The 23,805-nt window shown below is 46.8% G+C and overlaps 1 protein-coding gene across 3 annotated transcripts in view; it reads left to right on the forward strand.

Moving 5' to 3' along the window:
- LOC134354412 (perforin-1-like) overlaps positions 1–23,443 on the forward strand; it is a 65,710-nt gene extending 42,267 nt beyond the window's left edge. For 2 of the 3 annotated variants that reach the window (XM_063063411.1, XM_063063412.1), the window contains exons 3-4: positions 2,630–2,743; positions 20,726–23,443. In XM_063063411.1, coding sequence (XP_062919481.1) covers positions 2,648–2,743; positions 20,726–22,486 — 1,857 coding nt within the window. In that variant the 5' untranslated portion in view covers positions 2,630–2,647 and the 3' untranslated portion in view covers positions 22,487–23,443. The remainder of the gene's footprint in view (positions 1–2,629; positions 2,744–20,725) is intronic. The other variant, XM_063063413.1, reaches the window with a different exon arrangement.
- The last annotated feature ends 362 nt before the right edge of the window (positions 23,444–23,805 follow it).

Raw genomic sequence — 23,805 nt, forward strand, 5'->3', positions numbered from 1 at the left:
GCCTCTCGATTGGGCAGTGTCTCTGGAGAGTGAAACAGAGGTAATGTTTCAAGCCAGGAAATATTACTTCTGTGTCCCGAAGGAGCAGCTGGACATGAGAAATGTAGTCCAGATTGCAGAATAAATGTAATGCAGATCTGTACACTGACCAGTGTCTCTTAGTCCCTCTCTCTCAGGGCTCTCAGGGGGAAATCTGTGCACTGACCAGTGTCTCTCAGGGGGAGATCTGTACACTGACCGATGTCTCTCAGTCCCTCTCTGCTTCATGGGGAGACCTGTGCCCTCACTGCTGTCTATGTTACTCTGCAGTGGGCTATTTTGATCTTTCTGTGTCCTGGTTATTGTTGTGGCCTGGGCTGTTTCGCCCCACACTATCTCCTCTCCCCTCTTGATCGTTTTTGTTTATTTATAAATTTTCTGGTGTCATGCTGTAGTTTTTGAGACTTCAAATCTGCTAACCACTGCCTCTGAATTATCGCGCCCCTCAGCACTGACACTGATGCTGGTAGAGATTAGTTTGAGGCTGTGCAAATAACTTGTTTTATTTTGAATTTTGTTTTTAAGTCAAATGTTGACTACAAGCTGGTTCTGGGCCCAGGTCACAGGCTTCGGCCTTCTTTACTGCTCATTCTCTGCACCCAAGTACACCAGTTGGCAGAACGATCTCCCCTTGAGACTGCTCAGAGCTCTTGTTCTACTCTCAGCCTGACAATCTCCAACATAATCACCTCTTGGCAGTCTCCTGTCTGGGCTCACAGCCGTTGTTCTACCCTGAAGCTGACTGTCTCCAGCTCAGCCCAAGTGCTGTTGGGCTGCTCTACCCAGCTCTCAGTTTTCACTTTATTCACTCAGACCCCAAAACTTGGATTGGCCGTTGCTGTCTCTGCTGGCCTCGGGACACAGGACTGAAAGCTCCAGTACTGATCTCCGGCTTGATCCCCAGTTTGGTCATCAGCCAGCTTTGGGCCTAGTGTCCAACATGAGAGCTTAGGCCCAGGTCACCTTCAGCCAGGTGTCTGTCTTGTTTCCAGGCCCAGCTGAGCCCACCTGCTCAGGCGTCAAGTCCTCAGTGAGGGAGTGTGTGGTGGGGTCTGGGCTGTCCATTCAGGGTGCTAATTTCTCAACCCCAGCCCGTTTCCCCAGACTCACAGGCTGTTTCTGGAGGTGAGACACATTGGGAAAGTCAGAGTCCTCTGGCACCCAGTGGGCAATGGGGGGGGAGGTTGCTCTGTTGGTAAAAAATGAAATCAAAGTCTTAGAAAGGGGTGACATAAGATCGTAAGATGTAGAATTGTTGTGGGTAGAGTTAAGAAACTGCAACGGGGAAAAGACCCTGATGGGATTTATACATACAGCCCTTGAATAATAGCCAGGTTGTGGGATATAAAATACAAAAGGAAATAGAAAAGGCTTGTAACAGCACCATGAGGGAGGAGTTGGCCACATTTGTCTGGAAGGGGACATTAGCAGGGATGACACCAGAACAACAATGTCTGGAGTTTCTGGGGGCAATTTGGAAGGAGCAGATCAATTACAAAGACAAAGAAGTACTCTAAACAGAATATAATGCAGCCATGGCTGACAAGGGAAGTCAAAGTCAATATAAAAGCCAAAAAGAGGACATATAGTATAACAAAAAAATAGTGAGAAGTGTTTAAAACCAACAGAAGGCAACTAAAAAAATATATATATATGGAGCAAAAAGATTGAATATCAAAGCAAGCTAGACAATAACATCAAAGAGGATACAAAGGTTTTTCATACACATAGAGAGTAAAAGAGCAGATATTGGACCACTGGAAAATAATGCTGGAGAAGTGGTAATGAGAGACAAAGAAATGGCCGACGAACTTAATAAATATTTTTCATCAGTCTTCACTGTGGAAAACACTTGCAGAATGCCAAAAATGCAAGTGTCAAGGGACAGAAGAGAGTGCTTGGGAGCTGAAAGTTCTGAAGGCAGATAAGTCACCTGGAGCAGATGGACTTCATCCCAGGGTTCCGAAAGAATTTAGTGAAAAGATTGTGGAGGCATTAGTAATGATCTTTCAAAAACCACTAGAATCTGGAATGGTTCTGGAGGACAGGAAAATTGAAAATGTCACTCCACTCTTTAAGAAGGGAGAGAGGCAGAAAAAAGGAAATTATAGTCCTGTTAGCCTGACTTCAGTGGTTGGTAAGATATTTGAGTCTATTATTAAGGGTAGGTTTCGACGTACTTGGAAGCACATGATAAAATAGGCCAAAGACAGCATGGTTTCCTTAAGGGGAAATCTTGTCTGACAATTCCATTAGAATTCCTTCAGGAAATAACAGGCAGGATAGACAAAGGAGAATCAGGTTTATTATCACTGGTATATGTCACGAAATTTGTTAACTTAGCAGCAGCAGTACAATGCAATATATGACAATTCAGAGAAAAATAAGTACATCAATGACAGTAAGTATATAGAAGTATATTAAACAGTTAAATTTAAAATAGTGCAAAAACAGAAATAATATGTATTTTAAAGAGTGAGGAACTGTTCATGGGTTCAATGCCCATTTAGGAATCAGACAGCAGAGGGGAAGAAGTTGTCCCTGAAACTCTGAGTGTCTGCTTCAGGCTTCTGTATCTCCTTCCTGACAGTAACAATGAGAAGAGGAAATGTGTTGGGTGATGGGGGTCCTTAATGATGGACACCGCTCCTCGATACCACGGAGGCCTGTGCCCAAGGTTCCACACATGAGGCTGCTTAACAAGGTAAGAGCCCATGGTATTACAGGAAAGATATTAGCATGGATAGAACATTGGCTGCCTGGCAGGAGGCAAAGAGTTAGAATAAAGGGAGCCTTTTCTTAAAGGGTGCTGAAGAGGTTCCCCAGAATGCAGCCTGGATTGGTGAGGAAGACAAACTTGGGTTGTTTTCTACCGAGTGTCAGAGGCTGACAGGTGACCTGATAGAAATATATAAAATCATCGGAAGAGTAGGTGGGATACATGGTCAGAGTCTTTCTTACTTACTGACTGCCCATTACACCACTGGTGTTTCAGGCAGCAATGAAGGTTCCCCATCTCTGGTGGTGTTCAGGGCTTCCTTCATCATGCCAGTGGCTTCCTCTCGGTTTTCACTACTGTCACTCATGTAAGTCTCGGGGTGGAGACTCAGGAATACCGTCACAGTCAGATGTAGAAAGGCTCTTCACTGCTGTTTCTGTAACAGTTCTGTTTGATCAGCAGGGTTGTCAGTGGACCACTCTTAGTCTGGCCTCTACCCTTTGACCTGTTTGCTATGGGTGACCCCACCAAGAGCCAAAGCATAAAGCCCTGACTCCAGCCAGCGTAGCTCTCTGGGTCATTAGAGCACACAAGCTACCAAACCCTTCCACAGGGTCGTGGTCGTCTTGGAGGAGAGTCTTTCTTCCCCTTGATGGAAATGTCAGGTACTAGAGGGCATAGGTTTAGGGTAAGCGGGCAAAGCTGATGGATCGAAGCGCCTGTTCCTTCTGTGTTCTAAAGAAACTCTCTCAATTGGGAGAGTGGAACAGAGATAATGTTTCAGACCAGGTACTGAAGGGCCTTTAACTGGTAATATTACTTCTGTACCTTCGATGGGGGCACTGAACTTGTGAAATTCAGTCTAGATTGCAGAGTAAATATAATGTACAGAGTGTTGATGGGGACGTGGTAGCAGCAGTCGTCACAGCCCAGAGTTGTACTTTGTGATGAGCTGCTTCACATCACCTTCACAGTCATAGTCATAGTCATACTTTATTGATCCCAGGGGGAAATTGGTTTTCGTTACAGTTGCACCAGAAATAACAAATAGTAATAGAACCATAAGTAGTTAAATAGTACTATGTAAATTATGCCAGTAAATTATGAAATAAGTCCAGGACCAGCCTATTGGCTCAGGGTGTCTGACCCTCCAAGGGAGGAGTTGTAAAGTTTGATGGCCACAGGCAGGAATGACTTCCTATGACGCTCTGTGCTGCATCTCGGTGGAATGAGTCTCTGGCTGAATGTACTCCTGTGCCCACCCAGTACATTATGTAGTGGATCGGAGACATTGACCAAGATGGCATGCAACTTAGACAGCATCCTCTTTTCAGACACCACCGTGAGAGAGTCCAGTTTCATCCCCACAACATCACTGGCCTTCCGAATGAGTTTGTTGATTCTGTTGGTGTCTGCTACCCTCAGCCTGTTGCCCCAGCACACAACAGCAAACATGATAGCACTGGCTACCACAGACTCGTAGAACATCCTCAGCATCGTCCGGCAGATGTTAAAGGACCTCAGTCTCCTCAGGAAATAGAGACGGCTCTGACCCTTCTTGTAGACAGCCTCAGTGTTCTTTGACCAGTCCAGTTTATTGTCAATTCGTATCCCCAGGTATTTGTAATCCTCCACCATGTCCACACTGACCCCCTGGATGGAAACAGGGGTCACCGGTACCTTAGCTCTCCTCAGGTCTACCACCAGCTCCTTAGTCTTTTTCACATTAAGCTGCAGATAATTCTGCTCACACCATATGACAAAGTTTCCTACCGTAGCCCTGTACTCAGCCTCATCTCCCTTGCTGATGCATCCAACTATGGCAGAGTCATCCGAAAACTTCTGAAGATGACAAGACTCTGTGCAGTAGTTAAAGTGTGTGTGTGTGTGTGTGTGTCTGTCTGTCTGTCTGTCTGTCTGTGTAAGTTTGTGTATGTGTGAGTTTGTGTATGTGTGAGTGTGTCTGTGAGTATATGTGCGTGTGTGTGTTGTGTGAATTTGAGTAAATGTGTGTATGCATGTTTGTCTGTGTCTTTGTCTGTATGTGTGTGTATGTTTTGTGTGTGTGCATGTGTGTGGTCTGAGTGTGTGTCTATGTGTGTTTGTGTGTGTATATCTGTGTCTGTGTCAGTGTGTGCGTGTGTGTCTCTGCATATGTGTGTATGTATTGTGTGTATCTGTGTAAGTGTGTGCATGTGTGTGGTCCATGTGTGTACGTTGTGTGTGTTCCGTATTGTTGTGTGTTGTGTGTGCATACATGTGTGTGCCTGTGTATGTGTGTTTATGTGTGTGCGTGTGTGTGTGTGTGTGTGTGTGTGTGTGTGTGTGTGTCTGTCGGTCTGTCTGTGTGTTTGAACATCTACACACATTTCTCTGCCAGTGTTTGAGTGTGTACACCCAGGTCTCTCTGGAGCTCTCAATCTCAGTGACTGTGTACATTTCGGGTCCTTAAACATCCTTATGAAAATTATATTTCAATGTTTAATTAAAAGAACATTCTATAGAAGAGTTTAACACCTGATACCAAGAACAGTGTTACACTACAGAGAGCGAGCGATGAAGATTGTGATGAGATATCACACTTGCCTGGACTGTGTACAGACTGGGTTCTCGTATCACAAGACCCAAAGTATCACACATCAGTGTCCTGGCTGAAAGATCAGAAAACTCTTCATGAAAGCAATTTCCACATCAAACCCCTTGTACAGAGGTTTAACCTCAGTAACAAACCCTTTTTAAGCGGGGCTTCACATCAGAAGATATCCCAATTAAAGACAGGAACTCTCATTAACAGAGACCCCATTTAAAGAGACGTCTCCCACATTAAGAATCCCAATGAAAGAAGACATTGCTCTATCCAGAACTCCTACAGAATCGATCTCTCCCCATCCAGAAACTGTTAGCCCGTTTTAAAGATGAAATACCTCCACATGAGACACCAAATTTAAAGCTGAAGCCCTTTGAAAATGAAAAGTGACAGAGAAATCCCGGCGGTGACTGGTAGCACTTAGACTACCAAACATTCACTGGTGTCTCTCATTTTCCCCCTCAGGGACAGATCTGTACACTGACCAGTGTCTCTCAGTCTCTCTCTCTAAGGGACAGATCTGTACACTGACCGGTTTCTCTCAGTCCCTCTCTCTCAGGGACAGATCTGTACACTGCCAGGTGTCTCTCAGTCCCTCTCTCTCAGGGGGAGATCTATACACTGACCATTGGCTATCTATCTCTCTCAAGTTGTTTTGCTATAGCTGCTGTTGTTTTCCTCACCCCTCCTTCTGGGGTTTAACTATGTGGTGAACTGACAGCTCTGTGGCCATCCCGTCTATCTACTCATCCTCACGTCGCTTTTCACGGTTTGGGTCTTAACACCAAGGCTTCCCATCAGAGATGCATTATCACCAGCAATCATATCTCCCTGGTGTAGAGGTAGTTCTAGGTTTGTCCCAGTGTCAGCAAACTCATTGCTTGTCACACTGGGTGACTGACCTTGGCTTGGGTCCCAAGGACAACTGGGCTTACTGACTTACCTCCCATTATGCCTCTGGCATTTAGGGCCGCAATGAAGGTTCCCCATCTCTGGTGGTGTTCAGGGCTTCCTTCATCATGCCGGTGGCTTCCTCTCGGTTTTCACTACTGTCACTCATGTAAGTCTCAGGGTGGAGACTCAGGAATACCGTCGCACTCAGATGTAGAAAGGCTCTTCACTGCTGTTTCTGTAACAGTTCTGTTTGATCAGCAGGGTTGTCAGTGGACCACTCTTAGTCTGGCCTCTACCCTTTGACCTGTTTGCTATGGGTGACCCCACCAAGAGCCAAAGCATAAAGCCCTGACTCCAGCCAGCGTAGCTCTCTGGGTCATTAGGGCACGCAAGCTACCAAACCCTTCCACAGGGTCGTGGTCGTCTTGGAGGAGAGTCTTTCTTCCCCTTGATAGAAATGTCAGGTACTAGAGGGCATAGGTTTAGGGTGAGCGGGCAAAGCTGATGGATCGAAGCACCTGTTCCTTCTGTGTTCTAAAGAAACTCTCTCAATCGGTAGAGTGGAACAGAGATAATGTTTCAGACCAGGTACTGAAGGGCCTTTAACTGGGAATATTACTTCTGTTACTTCGATGGGGGCACTAGACTTGAGAAATTCAGTCTAGATTGTAGAGTAAATATAACGTACAGAGTGTTGATGGGGACGTGGTAGCAGCAGTCGTCACAGCCCAGAGTTGTACTTTGTGATGAGCTGCTTCACATCACCTTCACAGTGTGAGTGTGTGTGTGTGTGAGTGTGTGTGTGTGTGTGTGTGTGTGTGTGTCTGTGTGTTTGAACATCTACACACATTTCTCTGCCAGTGTTTGAGTGTGTACACCCAGGTCTCTCTGGAGCTCTCAATCTGAGTGACTGTGAACATTTTGGGTCCTTATGCATCCTCATGAAAATTATACTTCAATGTTCAATTAAAAGAACATTCTAGAGAAGAGTTTAACACCTGATACCAAGAACAGTGTTACACCACAGAGAGTGAGCGATGGAGATTGTGATCAGATATCACACTTGCCTGGACTCTGTACAGACTGGGTTCTCATATCACAAGACTCAAATTATCACACAGCAGTGTCCTGGCTGAAAAAACAGAAAATGCTTTATGGAAGCAATTTCCCCATCAAACCCCTTGTACAGAAGGTTAACCTCAGTAACAAACCCTTTTTAGGCGGGGCTTCACATCAGAGGACATCCCAATTAAAGATGACAACTCCCATTAACAGAGACCCCATTTAGAGACACCTCCCACAAACTGTGAGCCTGTTTTAAAGATGAAATGCCTCCACATGAGACACCAAATTTTATGCTGAAGCCATTTGAAAATGAAAAGTGACAGAGAAATCCCAACGGCGACTCATAGCAGTTAGACTACCAAACATTCACCAGTGTCTCTCAGTCCCTCTCTCTCAGGGGGAGATCCATAAACTGACCGATGTCTCTCACTCTCCCTCAGGAACAGATCAGTACACTAAACACTGATCATTGTCTCTCTCAAGTTGTTGTACCATAGCTGCTTTTGTTTTCCTCACCCTTTCTGTTGGGGTTTAACTACGTGGTGAACTGACAGCTCTGTGGCCGTCCCATCTGTTTAATCATCCTCACATCGCTCTTCACGGTTTGGGTCTTAACACCAAAGCTTCGCATCGGAAATGCATTCTCAACAGCAATCATATCTCCCTGGTGTGGAGATAGTTCTGGGTTTGTCCCAGAGTCAGCAAACTCGTTGCTTGTCACACTGGGTGACTGACCTTGGCTTGGGTCCCAAGGACAACTGGGCTTACTGACTTACCTCCCGTTATGCCTCTGGTGTTTAGGGCAGCAGTGAAGGGTCTCCATGTCTGGTGGTGTTCAGGGCTTCCTTCATCGTGTCAGTAGCTTCCTCTCAGTTAAAACTACTGTCAGTTATGCAAGTCCTGGGTGGAGACTCAGGAATACCGTCGCACTCAGATGTAGAAAGGCTCTTCACTGCTGTTTCTGTAACAGTCCTGTTTGATCAGCCAGGGTTGTCAGTGGACCACTCTTAGTCTGGCCTCTACCCTTTGACCTGTTTGCTATGGGTGACCCCACCAAGAGCCAAAGCATAAAGCCCTGACTCCAGCCAGCGTAGCTCTCTGGGTCATTAGGGCACGCAAGCTACCAAACGCTTCCACAGGGTCATGGTCGTCTTGGAGGAGAGTCTTTCTTCCCCTTGATGGAAATGTCAGGTACTAGAGGGCATAGGTTTAGGGTGAGCGGGCAAAGCTGATGGATCGAAGCGCCTGTTCCTTCTGTGTTCTAAAGAAACTCTCTCAATTGGGAGAGTGGAACAGAGATAATGTTTCAGACCAGGTACTGAAGGGCCTTTAACTGGGAATATTACTTCTGTTACTTCGATGGGGGCAATGGACTTACGAAATTCAGTCTAGATTGCAGAGTAAGTATAATGTACAGAGTGTTGATGGGGACATGGTAGCATCAGTCATCACAGCCCAGAGTTGTACTTTGTGATGAGCTGCTTCACATCACCTTCACTGTGTGTGTGTGTGTGTGTGTGTGTGTTATATATATTTGAGTAAGGGTGCATGTGTGGTCTGGATGTGTATGCATGTTTGTCTGTGTCTGTGTCTGTATGTGTGTGTATGTTTTGTGTGTATTTGTGTGTGTGCATGTGTGTGATCTGTGTGTGTCTGTGTGTGTTTGTATGTATGTGTTGTGTGTGTGTATCTGTGTGTCTGTGTGTACGTGTGTGTTTGTGTTATGTGTATTTGTGTAAGTGTGTGCATGTGTGTGGTCCATGTGTGTATGTCGTGTGTGTTCTGTATGTATGTGTGTTGAATGTGCGGACATGTGTGTGCCTGTGTGTGTATGTGTGTGTGTGTCTGTGCCTGTGTGTGTGTGTGTGTGTGTATGTGTATGTGTGTGTGTGTGTGTTTGAACATCTACACACATTTCTCTGCCAGTGTTTGAGTGTGTACACCCAGGTCTCTCTGGAGCTCTCAATCTGAGTGACTGTGTACATTTCGGGTCCTTAAACATCCTTATGAAAATTATATTTCACTGTTCAATTAAAAGAACATTCTATAGAAGAGTTTAACACCTGACACCAAGAACAGTGTTACACCACAGAGAGTGAGCGATGGAGATTGTGATGAGATATCACACTTGCCTGGACTCTGTACAGACTGGGTTCTTGTATCACAACACTCAAAGTATCACACATCAGTGTCCTGGTTGAAAGGTCATGAAAACTCTTCATGAAAGCAATCTCCACATCAAACCCCTTATACAGAGGTTTAACCTCAGTAACAAACCCTCTTAAGGCAGGGCTTCACATCAGAGGATATCCTGATTAAAGACGGGAACTCTCATTAACAGAGACCCCATTGAAAGAGACGCCTCCCACATTAAGAATCCCAATGAAAGAAGATATTGCTCTATCTGGAATTCCTACAGAATCCATCTCTCCCCATCCAGAAACTGTTAACCTGTTTTAAAGATGAAATCCCACCCTATGAGACACTAAATTTAAAGCTGAAGCCCTTTGAAAATGAAAAGTGACCGAGAAATCCCAGCGGTGACTGGTAGCACAGAGTACCAAACGTTCACTGTTATCTCTCAAACCCACTCTCTCAGGGACAGATAGGCACACTGACTGGTTCTCTCAGTCCCTCTCTCTCAGGGAGATCTGTACACTGACCATGTCTCTCAGTCCCTCTCTCCCAAGGGGAGATCTGTACACTGACCGGTGTCTCAGTCCCTCTCTCTCAGGGAGATCTGTACACTGATCATGTCTCTCAGTCCCTCTCTCTCAGGGGGAGATCCGTACACTGACCACTGATCATTGTCTCTCTCGAGTTGTTGTACCATAGCTGCTTTTGTTTTCCTCACCCTTTCTATTGGGGTTTAACTATGTGGTGTACTGACAGCTCTGTGGCTGTCCCATCTGTTTACTCAACCTCACTTCATTTTCAGGGTTTGGGTCTTAACACCAAGGCTTCCCATCGGAGATGCATTCTCACCAGCAATCATATCCCCCTGCTGTAGATATAGTTCTGAGTTTGTCCCAGTGTCAGCGAACTTGTTGCTTGTCACACTGGGTGACTGACCTTGGCTTGGGTCCCAAGGACAACTGGGCTTACTGACTTACCTACCATTATGCCTCTGGCGTTTAGGGCAACAATGAAGGTCCTCCATCTCTGGCGGTGTTCAGGGCTTCCTTCATCATGTCAGTAGCTGCCTCTCACTTAACACTACTGTCAGTTATGCAATTCCTGGGTGGAGACACAGGAATACCATCACACTCAGTTGTAGAAGGATTCTTCATTGCTGTTTCAGTAGCAATTTTATTTTGCCCATCAGGGTTGTTAGCCCTGAGCTGAACCCCCGAGCCAGGAGGACCTGTAATCCACTCTCAGTCTGGCCTCTACCCTTTGACCTGTTTGGCATGGGCGACCCTACCAGGAGCCAAAGCATCCAGCCCTGACCCCAGCCAACATAGCCCTCTCGATCATTGAGGCATGCATCCTCCAAACCCTACAACGTGGTTGTTGTCCGCTTGAATGGACAACTGGGCTTGGAGAACCTTTTCCCATCAACATCATAGATATGTGGAATATGTTATACAGTACTAAAACGGGCCATTTAGCCCAACATGTCATTGCTAACCAAGGTAACTACACAACTTAATCCCATTTCCCCTCAATTGGCCCATGTCCCTCTAAAGCTTTTGGATCCTTGTTCCTGTCCAAATATCCTTATTTGTTATAATTGTACCACCTCGACCACTTCCTTCGCAGCTCGTTCCACCACCCTCTGCAGGAAAATTTAACCCTCATATCCCCAACAAAGCCATCAATTCCATTATTCAAATCATTGACATATAACCGAAAAAGAACTGGTCCCAACTCAGTTGAACACTACTAGTCACTGGTAGCCAACCGAAAAGGCTTCCTTTATTCCCACTCTTTGCCTCCTTTTAATCCAAGTTCGTGACAACAACTGATTCTCCTTTGTCTATTTTACATGTTATTTTTTTCAAAGAATTCCAAGAGATTTGCCATACAAGATTTCCCCTTGAGGAAACCATGCTGACTGCTGCCTATTTTGTCATGTGCCTCCAAGTACCCTCAGACCTCATCCTTAATGATCAACTCCAACATCTTCCCCTCCTGGAATCCAGCACCAACCTGATTTTCCCAATCTACCTGCATATTGAAATCCCCCATGACTATTGTAACATTGCCCTTTTGGCATGCATTTTCAACCTCACATTGTAATCTGTAGGCCACATCCATACTACTGTTTGGGGGCCTGTATACAATTCCCATGAAGGTCTCTTTATCCTTACAGTCCCTTAGCTCTATCCACAATGAATGAATACCTTCCGACCCTATGTCACCTCTTTCTAATGATTTGATTTCATTTTTCACCAACAGAGCAATGTCACCCTCTCTGCCTTCCTGCCTGTTCTTTCGACACAATGTGTGTCCTTGAAGATTAAGCTCCCAGCTGTAATCTTCTTTCAGCCTTGATTCAGCGAGCCTACAACATCATAACCACCAATCTGCAGTTGTGCTGCAAGTTCATCCAGCTTATTCCGTATACTGTGCAATTCAAATATAACACCTTCAGTCTTGTATTCACTTTGTTTGATTTTGTCTGCCTTTTATACTGCAACTCATCCTGTTGACTGCAATTTTGCCTCTTCTCACTGCAGATTGCCTGTGTTTGTAAACCAGCTACCTCATCTTCAGCGCTATCATCTGCCTTTCCTACGATACTTTTTGCATTGGAAAATAGGCAGCTCAGAATATTAGTTGCAACCTTTTGATTCCTAACTTTGTCTAAGGTCTTCCCAACATCTGAAATTGAAATATCTTTATTGTTATTGCATAGTACAGTTGTCATGCACCAATACAGCGAAAATGAATTTGTAACTCTCATACTCAATGCTATAAAACAACAAATAAAATAAATAAACAATAAATAAAATCAAGTAACCAGCCAGTACAAGCGAAGTCCAGCAGTACAAAAGCACAACTCAGATGCATGACAGCCATAAAACCAGTACTAAAGTGGCAATATAACAAATTTATGGATGATGCTTGATCGATTGGTTCAGAGTAATTATAGCCCTGGGGAAAAAGCTATTTCTCAGTCTGGAAGTGCGGGCATAGAAAATCTTATAAAGTCTGCCAGACGTAAGAAGTTCAAACAGATGATTGCATGGGTGTGTATTGTCCTTACAGATGCTTGTAGCTTTCCTTAGGCAGCGAGAGCTGTAGGTGTCCTCCAGGGCTGGGAGCTGTGTCCTGATGATCTTCTGTGTGCTAGAGACGACCCACTGAAGTGCTTTCCTATCAGCTGCTGTACAACTGAGATACCACACAGAGATGCAGTATGTTAAGATGCTCTCTATGGTGCAGTGGTAAAAGGTCACCAGCATCTGTTCAGGTAGATCAGCTTTCTTCAGCGTCCTGAGGAAAAACAAGCATTGCTGTGATTTCTTAACTACTGTTGTGGTGTTAGTGGACCATGTAAGATCTTCTGAGATATGTATTCCCAGAAACCTGAAACTGGACACTCTCTCCACTATGTCTCTGTTAATGTAGACTGGAGCGTACTCGTCATCCCGTGCTTTTCCAAAATTGATAAATTGATCTGCCTCCACAACCTCTCTACTAACTGTTCTGGTTCCCATTCCCCTGCAACTCTCGTTCAGACTCTACTATGCAGCATTAACAAATCTTCCCACTAGGATATTAGTCTCCCTCCAGTTCAGGTGCAAACTTTCGGTATGTACAGGTCCCACCATCCTTGGAAGACTGCCCAATGGTCCAAAAATCTTATGCCCTCTCTCCTACACTAAATCCTTAGCCATGTATTAAACTGTATAATTTTCCTAGTTCTGGCCTCAGTAGCACGTGTTATGTGTAGCAATCCTAAGATCACAACCCTGGAGGTCCTGCCCTTTAATTTAACTCCCTGAGTGTGTATTCAGAACCTCACCACTCGTCCTACTCATGTCATTGGTACCTACATGAACCACAACTTCTGGCTGTTCACACTCCCACTTAAGAATGCTGAGGACTGGATCCGAGTATCCCAAACCCAGGCACCTGGGAGGCAACAAACCATCCAGGAATCTCATTCTTGCCCATGGAACCTCCTGTCCATTCCCCCAACTAGCAAATCCCCTTTCACCACAGCGTTCCTATTCTTCCCCCATTCCCCTCTGAGTCACAGAGACAGACTCAGTGCCAGAGAACTGACCACTGTGACTTTCCTCTGATATGTCACCAACCCCTTACCCCCGACAGTATCCAAAGTGTATTACCTGTTTTTGAGGGAGATGCCCACAGGGGTACCCTGCATTGGCCCCTTAACCCCTTTCCTCTTCCTGTCTGTCACCCACTTTCCTGACTCCCGCACCCTGGGTGTAGCTACCTATCCATCTCCCCTTCAGCCTCCCGGATGATCCGGAGTTCATGCGATTCCAGATCCAACTCCTTAACACGAATTGTTGGAAGTTGCAGCTGGATGATCTTCTCACAGTTGTAGTCGTCAGCGACACTGGAGGTCTCCCTGCCTTCTCACCTCCCACAAGAGGAGCATTCCACTATCCTACTTGGCATCTGTACTGTCCTAGCTGAGCAGATATAAAGATTGCCATCCTTTGCCTTCTAGGGGCAAGCTAATCCTGAATCCAAATGACCAAGTCACAGTGGAGACCTCAAAGTTTAAAGTAAATTTATTATCAGAGTACATATGTGTCACCATAGACAACCTTAAGATTCATCTTCTTACTGGAATACTCAATAAATCCAGAGAATACCTACATCTTAATCTTCTGAATATCATGAGGGACTTTGGCAAATGCCGTACTGAAATCTATTTTGACAACGTCCACTGCCAACAATCACCATCGCAACCACCTCAAAAGTCACAGTCAACTGACCTGTATTTGTGACTTTCTCCAAACCTACTGTCCGGCCCTCGATATCACTGCCATCCAGGGATATTCGGTCCACTGACTGGTGTCTCATGCCTCACTTCCTTGCAGTTGGTGTTTTGATCTTGCTGTGCACTGACGTGTGGGTGGCCGGAACAGTCTGTTTATGTTCTCCTCCTCAACTCTCTTTGCAAAGGCCGGGGCTCATGATTCATCGAACTGTGTTTAGACTCTCACCAGCAATCTCACCCCCAGTGTGGAATCTGTCTGTGGTTTGTCCAGATGTTGATGAACTTACTGTGTGCCCCTCTGAGTGACTGACATTGACTTGGGGTCCCAGGGTAACAGGGCAGATCAAGCAGGTCCTGACCCGGTTGGAGAAGATCAAGCCTACCCTGGTAGGCCTTGGCCTACTCTTGCCTTTTCAACAGGATGTCTGCACTGTTTCCTGCCCAAGCTCAGCTGGTTTAGTGCTCACGGTCCACCAGGACGGTGTGAGTCAAGGTGTGAGATTCTCATTGGGAGAGTGTCAAGGCTGGTTTTTGATGGTGATAATTCTCTGAACCCAGGTTTTTGTGTCTCACGTACACAAGCTGTTTCTGGATTTGAGACACGATGGAGAGGAGAGTCAGTGAGGTTTCTTAGATCATTAAACCATAAGATATAGGAGTGGAATTAGGCCATTTGCCCCATCAAGTCTCTGTCATCATTTCATCATGTCTGATCCAATTTTCCTCTCAGCCCCAATCTCTCTTGCCTTCTCCGTGTATCCCTTTATGCTCTGACCAAGAATCAAGAACCTATTTATATCTGTATTAAATATACATAAAGACTTGGCCTCCACAGCTGCCTTGGCAAAGAATTCCACAGATTCACCACGCTCTGGCTAAAGAAATTCTTCATCTCCATTCTAAAAGGACATCCCTCTATTCTGAGTCTGTGTCCTCTGGTCTTAGACTCTCCCACCATAGGAAATGTCCTCTCCACATCCACTCTATCAAGCTCTTTCACCATTCTATAAGTTTCAATGAGGTCACCCCTCATTCTTCTGAATTCTAGTGAATACAGGCCCAAAGCCATCAAGCTCTCTTCATATCACAAGCCATTCAATTCTGGAATCATATTTGTGAATCTCCGGAAAAGGCTCCCTTTATTCCCAGTCTTTGCCTCCTGCCAGTCAGCCAGAATCTTTCCTCTAATCCCATGGGCTCGGAGCTTGTTAAGTGGCCTCATGTGCGGCACATTGTCAAAGGCCTCCTGAAAATCCAAGTACACAAATCTGTCAGGCTAGATTTTCCCTCGAGGAAACCATGCTGACTACGGCCTATTTCCTGAGACCCTCAGACCCCTTAATTAATAATCGACTTCAACTTTTTCCCAGCCACTGAGGTCTGACTAACTGGCCTATAGTTCCCTTTCTTCTGCTTCTCTCCCTTCTCGAAGAGTGGACTGGCAACTTTCCAATCTTCCGGAACCATTCCAAGAATCTAGTAAATATTGAAACATCATTACTAATGCCTCCAAGACCTCTTCAGTCACCTCTTTCAGAACCCTGGGGTGTATATCATCTGGTCCAGGTGACTTATCTACCTTCAGTTCTTTCAGTTTCCCAAGAATCTTCTCCCTAGTTATGGTAAATTCACACATTCAAGACCCTGACACCTGGAACTTCCATCATACTGCTAGTGTCTTCCACAGTGAAGACTGATGCAAAATTCTTATTCAATTCGTCCGCTCTTTCAATGTCCGTCATTACTACCTCTCCAGCATCGTTTTCCAGCTGTCCAATATTTACTCTTACCTCTCTTTTACACTTTATGTATCTAAAGAAGCTTTTGGTATTTTTTAAATATTATTGGCTAGCTTACTTTCATATTCCATCTTTACCTTCTTAATGGCCTTTTTAGTTGCCTTCTGTTGGTTTTAAAAGCTTCCCAATCCTCTAACTTCCCATTAATTTTTGCTCTATTATGTGCCCTCTCTTTGGCTTTTATGGTGGCTTTGACTTCCCTTGTTATCAGGTAGAGACATAGCATTCAAATCTTAAGCAATCTCCAGACTGACGGTTGACAGGGCTGGATGGAGACACCTCGTCCCCCTCTCACAATCCAGAGAGATACCAGTATCGGGCCTGGATGTGTTAAGCATTCCTTCCCTTATCCCTTCTCTCCCCTCCTTCTCCATCTACCACACTCCACTCCTCAACTTACCAACACCCTCCCATCCATCTCTTGTGCTGTCCCGTGATCTTGTCCCCTCTCCCCTTTCCTCAACATCCCCAGACACTCCTGCATCTCGTCCTCAATTCTCTCTCTCTCTCTCGCTCTGCCTCCCTTTCTTGTCTCCCTGCCTCTCCCCCTCCCTCTCTCGCTCTTTCTCTCTGCCTCTGTCTCTCTCCTTCCCTCTGGCTCTCCTCATCTCCCTTCCTCCCTTTCTCCCTCTCCTTCTCCCTGTCCTTTCTTCCCCCTTTCTCCCCTTCCCTCTCTCTCTCCCTCTCCCTCACCTCTTTCTCCCACTCCCCTCCCTCTCTCTATCATTCATTTTAACATTCCATCCATTTTATAAAATGCTGCTTGAAACCAACAACTCTTAGATCCAATACTTCATCTTCCCCATGTTCCCACCATTCGCTCCTTTCCAAACCCACAGTAGGAGGGAGGGAAGAGTCACCACAGGGACAGGTCTCGTCTTTAAGCCTCCCATTGTTACTTCTCACTTCCATGATTGAGGCAGCCCACGAGTGTGAGTTCCTCAAGACAGCCCCTCCCCTCCTGGCGACATGTTCTGAACCTTAATAAAAGGTCTGTGACTCTCTCAGTAGCTCAGACTCTGGAGTCAGGGCTGAGACAGACCTCAGCCACAAAGGGAGAGCGGAAGGCACAGAGACAGGTCCCAGCTGGAGCAGACCTGGGAGAAGCTGAAAGTTCCTGGAAGAACAGAGACAGGTAGGCCCACTTCTCTGTCTCAGGGGTAGGAGGGTGTCCATTCGGCAATACTACCCCTCCCAGTGTGGTCCAGTCCTCCTCCCCTTCTCTCCTTCTCTAACTGCACTCTCCCCTTCTCTTCATCACTCAACCTCTCTCCCCTTCTCTCCATCTCTCAACCTCTCTCTCCACTTCTCTCCATCACTCAACCTCTCTCTCCCCTCTCTGGAATAATCTCCTTCCAATACCCTCCTCGCCTTTTCTCATTAGACCCACAGTCAATGCTGTAAACCCTGTGATGAGCAATGTTTAAAATACTCCACTGCCTCACTGACTCACCCATCTCTCCCTCTCTCATATCCAATATTTATTCTCTCTCCCTCTCCCCGTCCCCCTCCCTCCATTACTCCTTCTCTCTCACGACCTATATCTCTTTCCTCTCTCTCCCTCTGCATAATTCTCACTTTTCTCTCCCTTTATGCACCTTTTTCAGCTTCTGTTCAAATTTCAAACTGAATAAATCACTGGTGAGGCCTCACGGGGTATGTGTCAGCAGTTTTGGGCCCATTATCTAAGGAAGGATGTGCTGACATTGGAGAGGGTTCAAAGGAGGTTCACAAAAATGATTCCAGGATTGAAAGGCTTGTCATATGAGGAGTGTTTAATGTCTCTAGGTCTCTACGCACTGGAATTCAGAAGAATGAGGGATGATCACATTGAAGCCTATCAAATGTTGAAAGGCCTTGATAGAGTGGATGTGGGAGAGGCTGAGACCAGAGGACACAGCCTCAGAATAGAGGTGACATCCATTAAGAACGGAGATAAAGAGGGATTTCTTTAGCCAGAGAGTGGTGACTCTGTGGAATTTGTTGCCACAGGTGGCTATGCAGGCCATGTCATTGGGTATATTTAAGGCAGAGTTTGATAGATTCTTGATTAGTCAGGGCATGAAGGGATAGGGGGAGAAGGCAGGAGATTTGGGCTGAGAGGGAAATGGATCAGCCATGATGAAATGGCGGAGCAGACTCGATGGGCCAAATGGCCTAATTCTGCTCCTATATCTTATGGTCTTAAATTTTATAAATTTATTATAAAAGTGCATATACCATTTACTCTCTTGAGATTTATTTGAGAAACAGAGAGACATAGAAAACCTACAGCACAATACAGGCCCTTCAGCCCACAATGCTGTGCTGAACATGTACTTACTTTTGAAATTACCAAGGGTTACCCATAGCCCTGTATCTCTCTCAGCTCCAAGTACCTGTCCAAGAGTATCTTAAAAGACCCTATTGTATCCACCTCCACCACCGTTGCCGGCAGCCCATTCCACACACTCACCACTCTGTGTAAAAAACTTACCCTTGACATCTCCTCTGTACCTGATTCCAAGCACCTTAAAACTGTGTCCTCTCATGCTAGCCATTTCAGCCCTGGGAAAAAGCCACTGACTGCCCACACGATCAATGCCTCTCATCATCTCATACACCGAAGTGTGTCATGAAACTTGTTGTTTGCGGCAGCAGTACAGTGCAAGACATAAAATATACTGTAAACTACAATGAGAAATATATACTTAAAAGTTACAAATAAATTATATATTAAAATGTAATTAAGTTTAAATTAAATTAAACAACCGATGTGCAAAACGAAGTCAAACTGTTCAGCGTAGAGGTGAGTGAACCTGTGAGTGAGAGAGCCTGATAATTGAGGAGTATAACTGTTCCTGAACCTGGTGGTGTGGGACCTGAGGTTTCTGTATCTCCTGCCTGATGACAGAGGTGAAGAGAGAGTATGGTCCAGATGGAGGGGGTCTTTGATGATGGATGCAGCAGCGCTCCATGTAAATGTACACAGTGGTGGGGAGCGATTTGCCTGTGATGGACAGGACTGGATCTATTACTTTCTCTCGCTCTCTCTATTTTTCATTTGTCTCCCTGCCCCTCTCTCACCCGCCCTCTGTCTTTCCCTCACCTTCTCTTTCTCCCCCTCCTCTCTCTCTCCCTCCCTCTCTGTAATTGTATCTCTCCCCGTCATTTATGCTCAATCCTTCCGTCCATCTCTTTCCCAGTCTTTAACACTCTCTCTCTCCGGTCAAACCATCCAGTCTTTGATCCATCTGGATCCTGTTATAATCTTACACTAACCTCCTTTACTGCCCACCACACCACTAATTTTCGTGTCACCTACTAATTTATTGATCATGCACCTCTATTCTCATCCAAGTTGATTGTACAAATAACAAACAACACTGACCCCTGGAGCACACCACTGACCACAGGCCTCTGACTTCTTCCACCTCTGATTTTAGATCCAAGTAGCTCGCTCACCCTGTTTCCCACGTGATCCCACCTTCCCAACCATACAACTGTGCAGGACCTTGTCAAAAGTCAAACTAAAATCCACATTGACGCTACACCACCCTGCCCTCATCGGGTCTCTTGGGCATCTCTTTTAAACACTCAGACTAACTGATGAGACAAAATTCCCCCTGTACAAAGCCATGCCGACTTTCCCAAATCAGTCCTTCCCTTTGCAAATGCAGGTGGACTCCTGTCTCTCAAACTCTTCCAGTAAATTTCCAGCCCCTGATGCCAGGCGGACCTGCTAAAATAAAATCACAACATTAGCCCCTTTCAGTCTGTCCTTTCCTCAACTGGGACGAGGCAAAATATAAAAAGTCTTTGCAGAGTGCTAGTAATTTTTTCAATTGATTCCCAGAGGTCTTAGGATGCACTTGGTCCAGTCCTGGGGATTGGTTCACCTTTATATGTCTGAAGACCCCCAACATCTCCCCCTCCCTTTGTAGTATCAATAACCTTTCATCATTGTTCTCTTCCCTGAACTCACTGCCTCCCATGAGCATCCCCACAGTAAACACTGACAAGAAAATTCAAAGATCCAAGTTCAATTATTATCAAAGAAAGTATAAATTACACAACCAGAGATTTATTTGCTCACAGGTAGCCATGAAGCAAGAAACACAAAAGAACCCAAGTAAAGAAAAAAATAAAAGACCAACACCCAATGCACACTAGAAAGGAAAAAACACAAACCTTATTCGTATGAGACATCAAGTATTTATGAAGTATTCGTTAACATCACTTGAAAACAGACTTATTTGCAGTTCATGGAATGAAAGAGTCTGTGGCAGCGTGCAGGGGAAAGTGGTTTAGTAATGGGAAACAGAGAGCAGTGGCAGAAGGTCGAAGTTCAGACTGGAGGGCAATGGGCGATGGAGTTCACCTGGGTCAGGATCTGGTCTGCTGCTTTTGTTAATAAAGTCACTGAATGAATCAGCACAGAAACAGGTCATTTGGCCAAAGTTGTCCGCAGTCCCATTCTCCTGCATTTGGTCCATATCCCTCTCAGCCTTTCCTACCCACCACATACTTATCCAAATGCCACACAGCAAAGACAAAGACAATTGCTTTGTCTACTTGCAACTTCTTTGACACATTCAAGTTAGCTGTCGTCATGTCTAATGCATTCATGTCCAACAGAAGGATGCTCTGCGAAGGGTTGGGTGTGGACGTAGGGCGCAAACCATGTGTAACATCATTTCCTATTCTCATTACAGACCGACCACCCTTCACTGGCCGAGGAGAGCCCTGTCCATGCTGTGATGGATCCCAGGATGGGAGAGAGAGTGGGGATTTTACTCTGGGCGCTGCTGTTCCTGGGGGGGGTGGGAGCCATCTGCCAGACGGGCAGTGCCAGCGAATGCCAAAGTGCGACCCCGGTACCAGGGTCCAGTCTGGCTGGAGAGGGTTTCGATGTGGTGACACTGTCACGCAAGGGGGCATACGTGGTGAACGTGGAGAGTTGGAGTCGTCGGGATGGGGCCTGCACTCTCTGCAGGAACTCACTGATGGGGGGTAGGCGGCAGCGGCTCCCCCTGGCCGCAGTAGACTGGCGGGCTCTGCGTAATTGTCCCCGGGCTGTTTCCAGTCAGCTCTTCCACTCGCTCTCTGAGCTCATAAAGTCAATCGGCTCCAGTGTGGACAACAGCTGGAGCACTGGCCTAAATCTACCCACCCAGCACTCGCAGTCAATCGGTTCCAAATCCAAGGTCATGTCTTTTGCCATGCGGAAGGCCAAATCAGATCGCTACAGCTTCGCTAAACATGAGTTCCGTTGCCGTCTTTACCGCTACCGCCTGAAGGACCAACCCCCCCTGGCACCCCAGTTCTCTGCCCGTCTGAACCAGATCACTAGCACTTCCTATGAGGGAGCCCGGCACCACTACCGCCAACTAGTGCAGACTTTTGGAACTCATTTCATTCACTCGGTCGATATGGGCGGCTCCTTCCGGGATGTGACAGCCATTCGCACCTGCCAAGCTGCTGTGGAGGGCATCACCCCCGAGCAGGTGAAGGACTGCCTGGGGATAGAGGCCAGTTATCAGGTGGTGGCGATGGGCAAGGGCAGAGCTGGCACAGGATTCTGTAAGAAGAAGGCTTGGTCCCTGAACCAGGCCAGAAGCTTCCACCAGGCCTTCAACGAAAGGCTGACAGAAGCCGTGGGAGGTCATTCCAGTGGTGACACAGACATCCTCTTTTCTTCTGACCCTGCCAGCTTCACCCGATGGCTGAAGAGCCTGAAGGTCTCACCAGGTATCATAAAATACCAGCTGGCCCCTCTCCATCTCCTGCTACCTAGCACTGACCGCCGCCGGAACCAGCTGAGGCTCTACCTCAGCGAGTACATTTTGGCCAACGCCATGAAACGGGACTGCTCCAAAACCACCTGTCCCGCCCCTGGGAGCAGAAGCAGCTCCGATCCCTGTTCCTGCCAATGTCAGGAGAGCTTCTGGGTAGACCGTCACTGCTGCGCCAAGCAGAAGGGCATGGGGCACCTGGTTGTCACTGTCAAGAGAGGCTTCGGTCTCTGGGGTGACTACACAACCGGCACTGATGGTTTTGTGGTGGTCTCCTATGGTAAGGCCAAAGGTCAGACCAGGGTGGTGAACAACAACAACAACCCTATCTGGAACACCAAACTTGACCTGGGGAAGGTGGTTGCCCAGAGCACCGTGAAACTCACCCTGGATGTCTATGATGAAGATGTCCTGAGGAATGACCATCTGGGGAGCTGCAAGGTGCCTTTGATCTCTGGTGTCACTGATCTTACCTGCCACCTTAAGTATGGCAGGGTCACCTACCAATTGTCGTTCACCTGTGGCCTCCACTTGCAGGGTCGCCATTGCCGCCAGTATGCCCCGAGTCCAGGAGCCCGTGGGTTCACCGGGCTCCTGTGGACCAACCACTCCTCCCACTCGTCTGACTCCCCCACCGCCCTTCCTTCAGGGAATGCCCTCCTCAAAGTTATCTACCCCTAACCCTTCACCTCTCACCAACCTCACTCCTAGGCCCAATGCTGCTTTCCATCCCCCCAGTCCTGCTATCATACCACCCCTCCCCTCTTTCCCTCTCCCCCTGTTCATCATTCCCATTGCCCAGATATTTTTCCCCCTATTCTCCATGACCCTGTACCCATCATCCTCTGTGTCTCATCAGTCCCATTGCCCTGACCTTTCCCCTCTTGCCCACTCTGGCCCAAGGAACAATTCTCTCCAGGACTCCTTCCTCACATCCATTCCCATGATCCTCTGTTGCCAAGGTCACCTTGTCTTCAGTCCAATCTCCCGACCTTTGCACTATCACCCTTAATAGTCCAGGTCACAATATCCCACACTCCCACCAGTCCCAGGCTCAGCCTCTCAGTGAGAGACCCCACATAACACTGACACTTTCCCAATTCCTCGGATTCTCTGGGCACTAGGAATTCCTAGTGGGAATGGGAGTCCCAGCTTGCCTGACTGCACCAAGCTTTCAGTCACTGGTGTTTGGGGGCTGGGGAAGGGTACAGGGTGGGAAGGCCATTGAGGAACCAACCACTCTGTATTTGTCATATCGCTACTGTATCACCCCAGTGGAAACCCCCCTCGCCCGAACAAAGACCTGTGTTGGAGGGAAGGTGCCCCAACCAGCTTGCCAAACTGCAGGCAGCTTAATGGCTTGAGCGTAACGTCATTTACAGATCCACTTGGCCCGTGCGGGAGGTGACTCATAGGCTCCATTTCCCACAATCCGGTTGCTGACAGGGACCAACTGGAGAGTCTCCGGCTGACCTGTGTCCCAGGATGGGTGGATTGTGTCGGAGCACGAGCATCATCACAGGAACATCGTGCGCCTCCCTGTGCACGAGCAGCTTTGCAAAGCGATGTTTTGGAGACAGACAAGATTGTTTGATTGCCTCTTGCCCTCTTTGTACCACTTGTGTTTTTGCAATAAACATCACTGAGCATCATTTAGCCTTTGAGTGTGAATGGTTACTGTGGTGATCTGGGATGTGGCGTTCCGGGGTGGTGAGGACAGGAACGTGGGACAGGGAGGGGGGAGAGGGTGAGGGGGAGGAAGGGTATTGTCCCCAGTGCGGTTTGATGGGAGGAACACGGGAGATTGGAGAAGCAGGAATCTGCAGGGACAGAGATCGGCACCACAACACACACCACAGAGACCGTTGGGGAGAGACACCGTCTTTACCAGGGGTCTGTGAGTGGGAGAGATTTACTCTTTAAAAGCGATCTGTGATGGTAAAGAGAATCCCTCCCTGATGGGAGACGGTCACTTTACACACACCATTCCTGCTCTTCAC

Source organism: Mobula hypostoma, chromosome 11 (genome assembly GCF_963921235.1).
Source record: "Mobula hypostoma chromosome 11, sMobHyp1.1, whole genome shotgun sequence".
Taxonomy (NCBI): Eukaryota; Metazoa; Chordata; class Chondrichthyes; order Myliobatiformes; family Myliobatidae; genus Mobula; species Mobula hypostoma.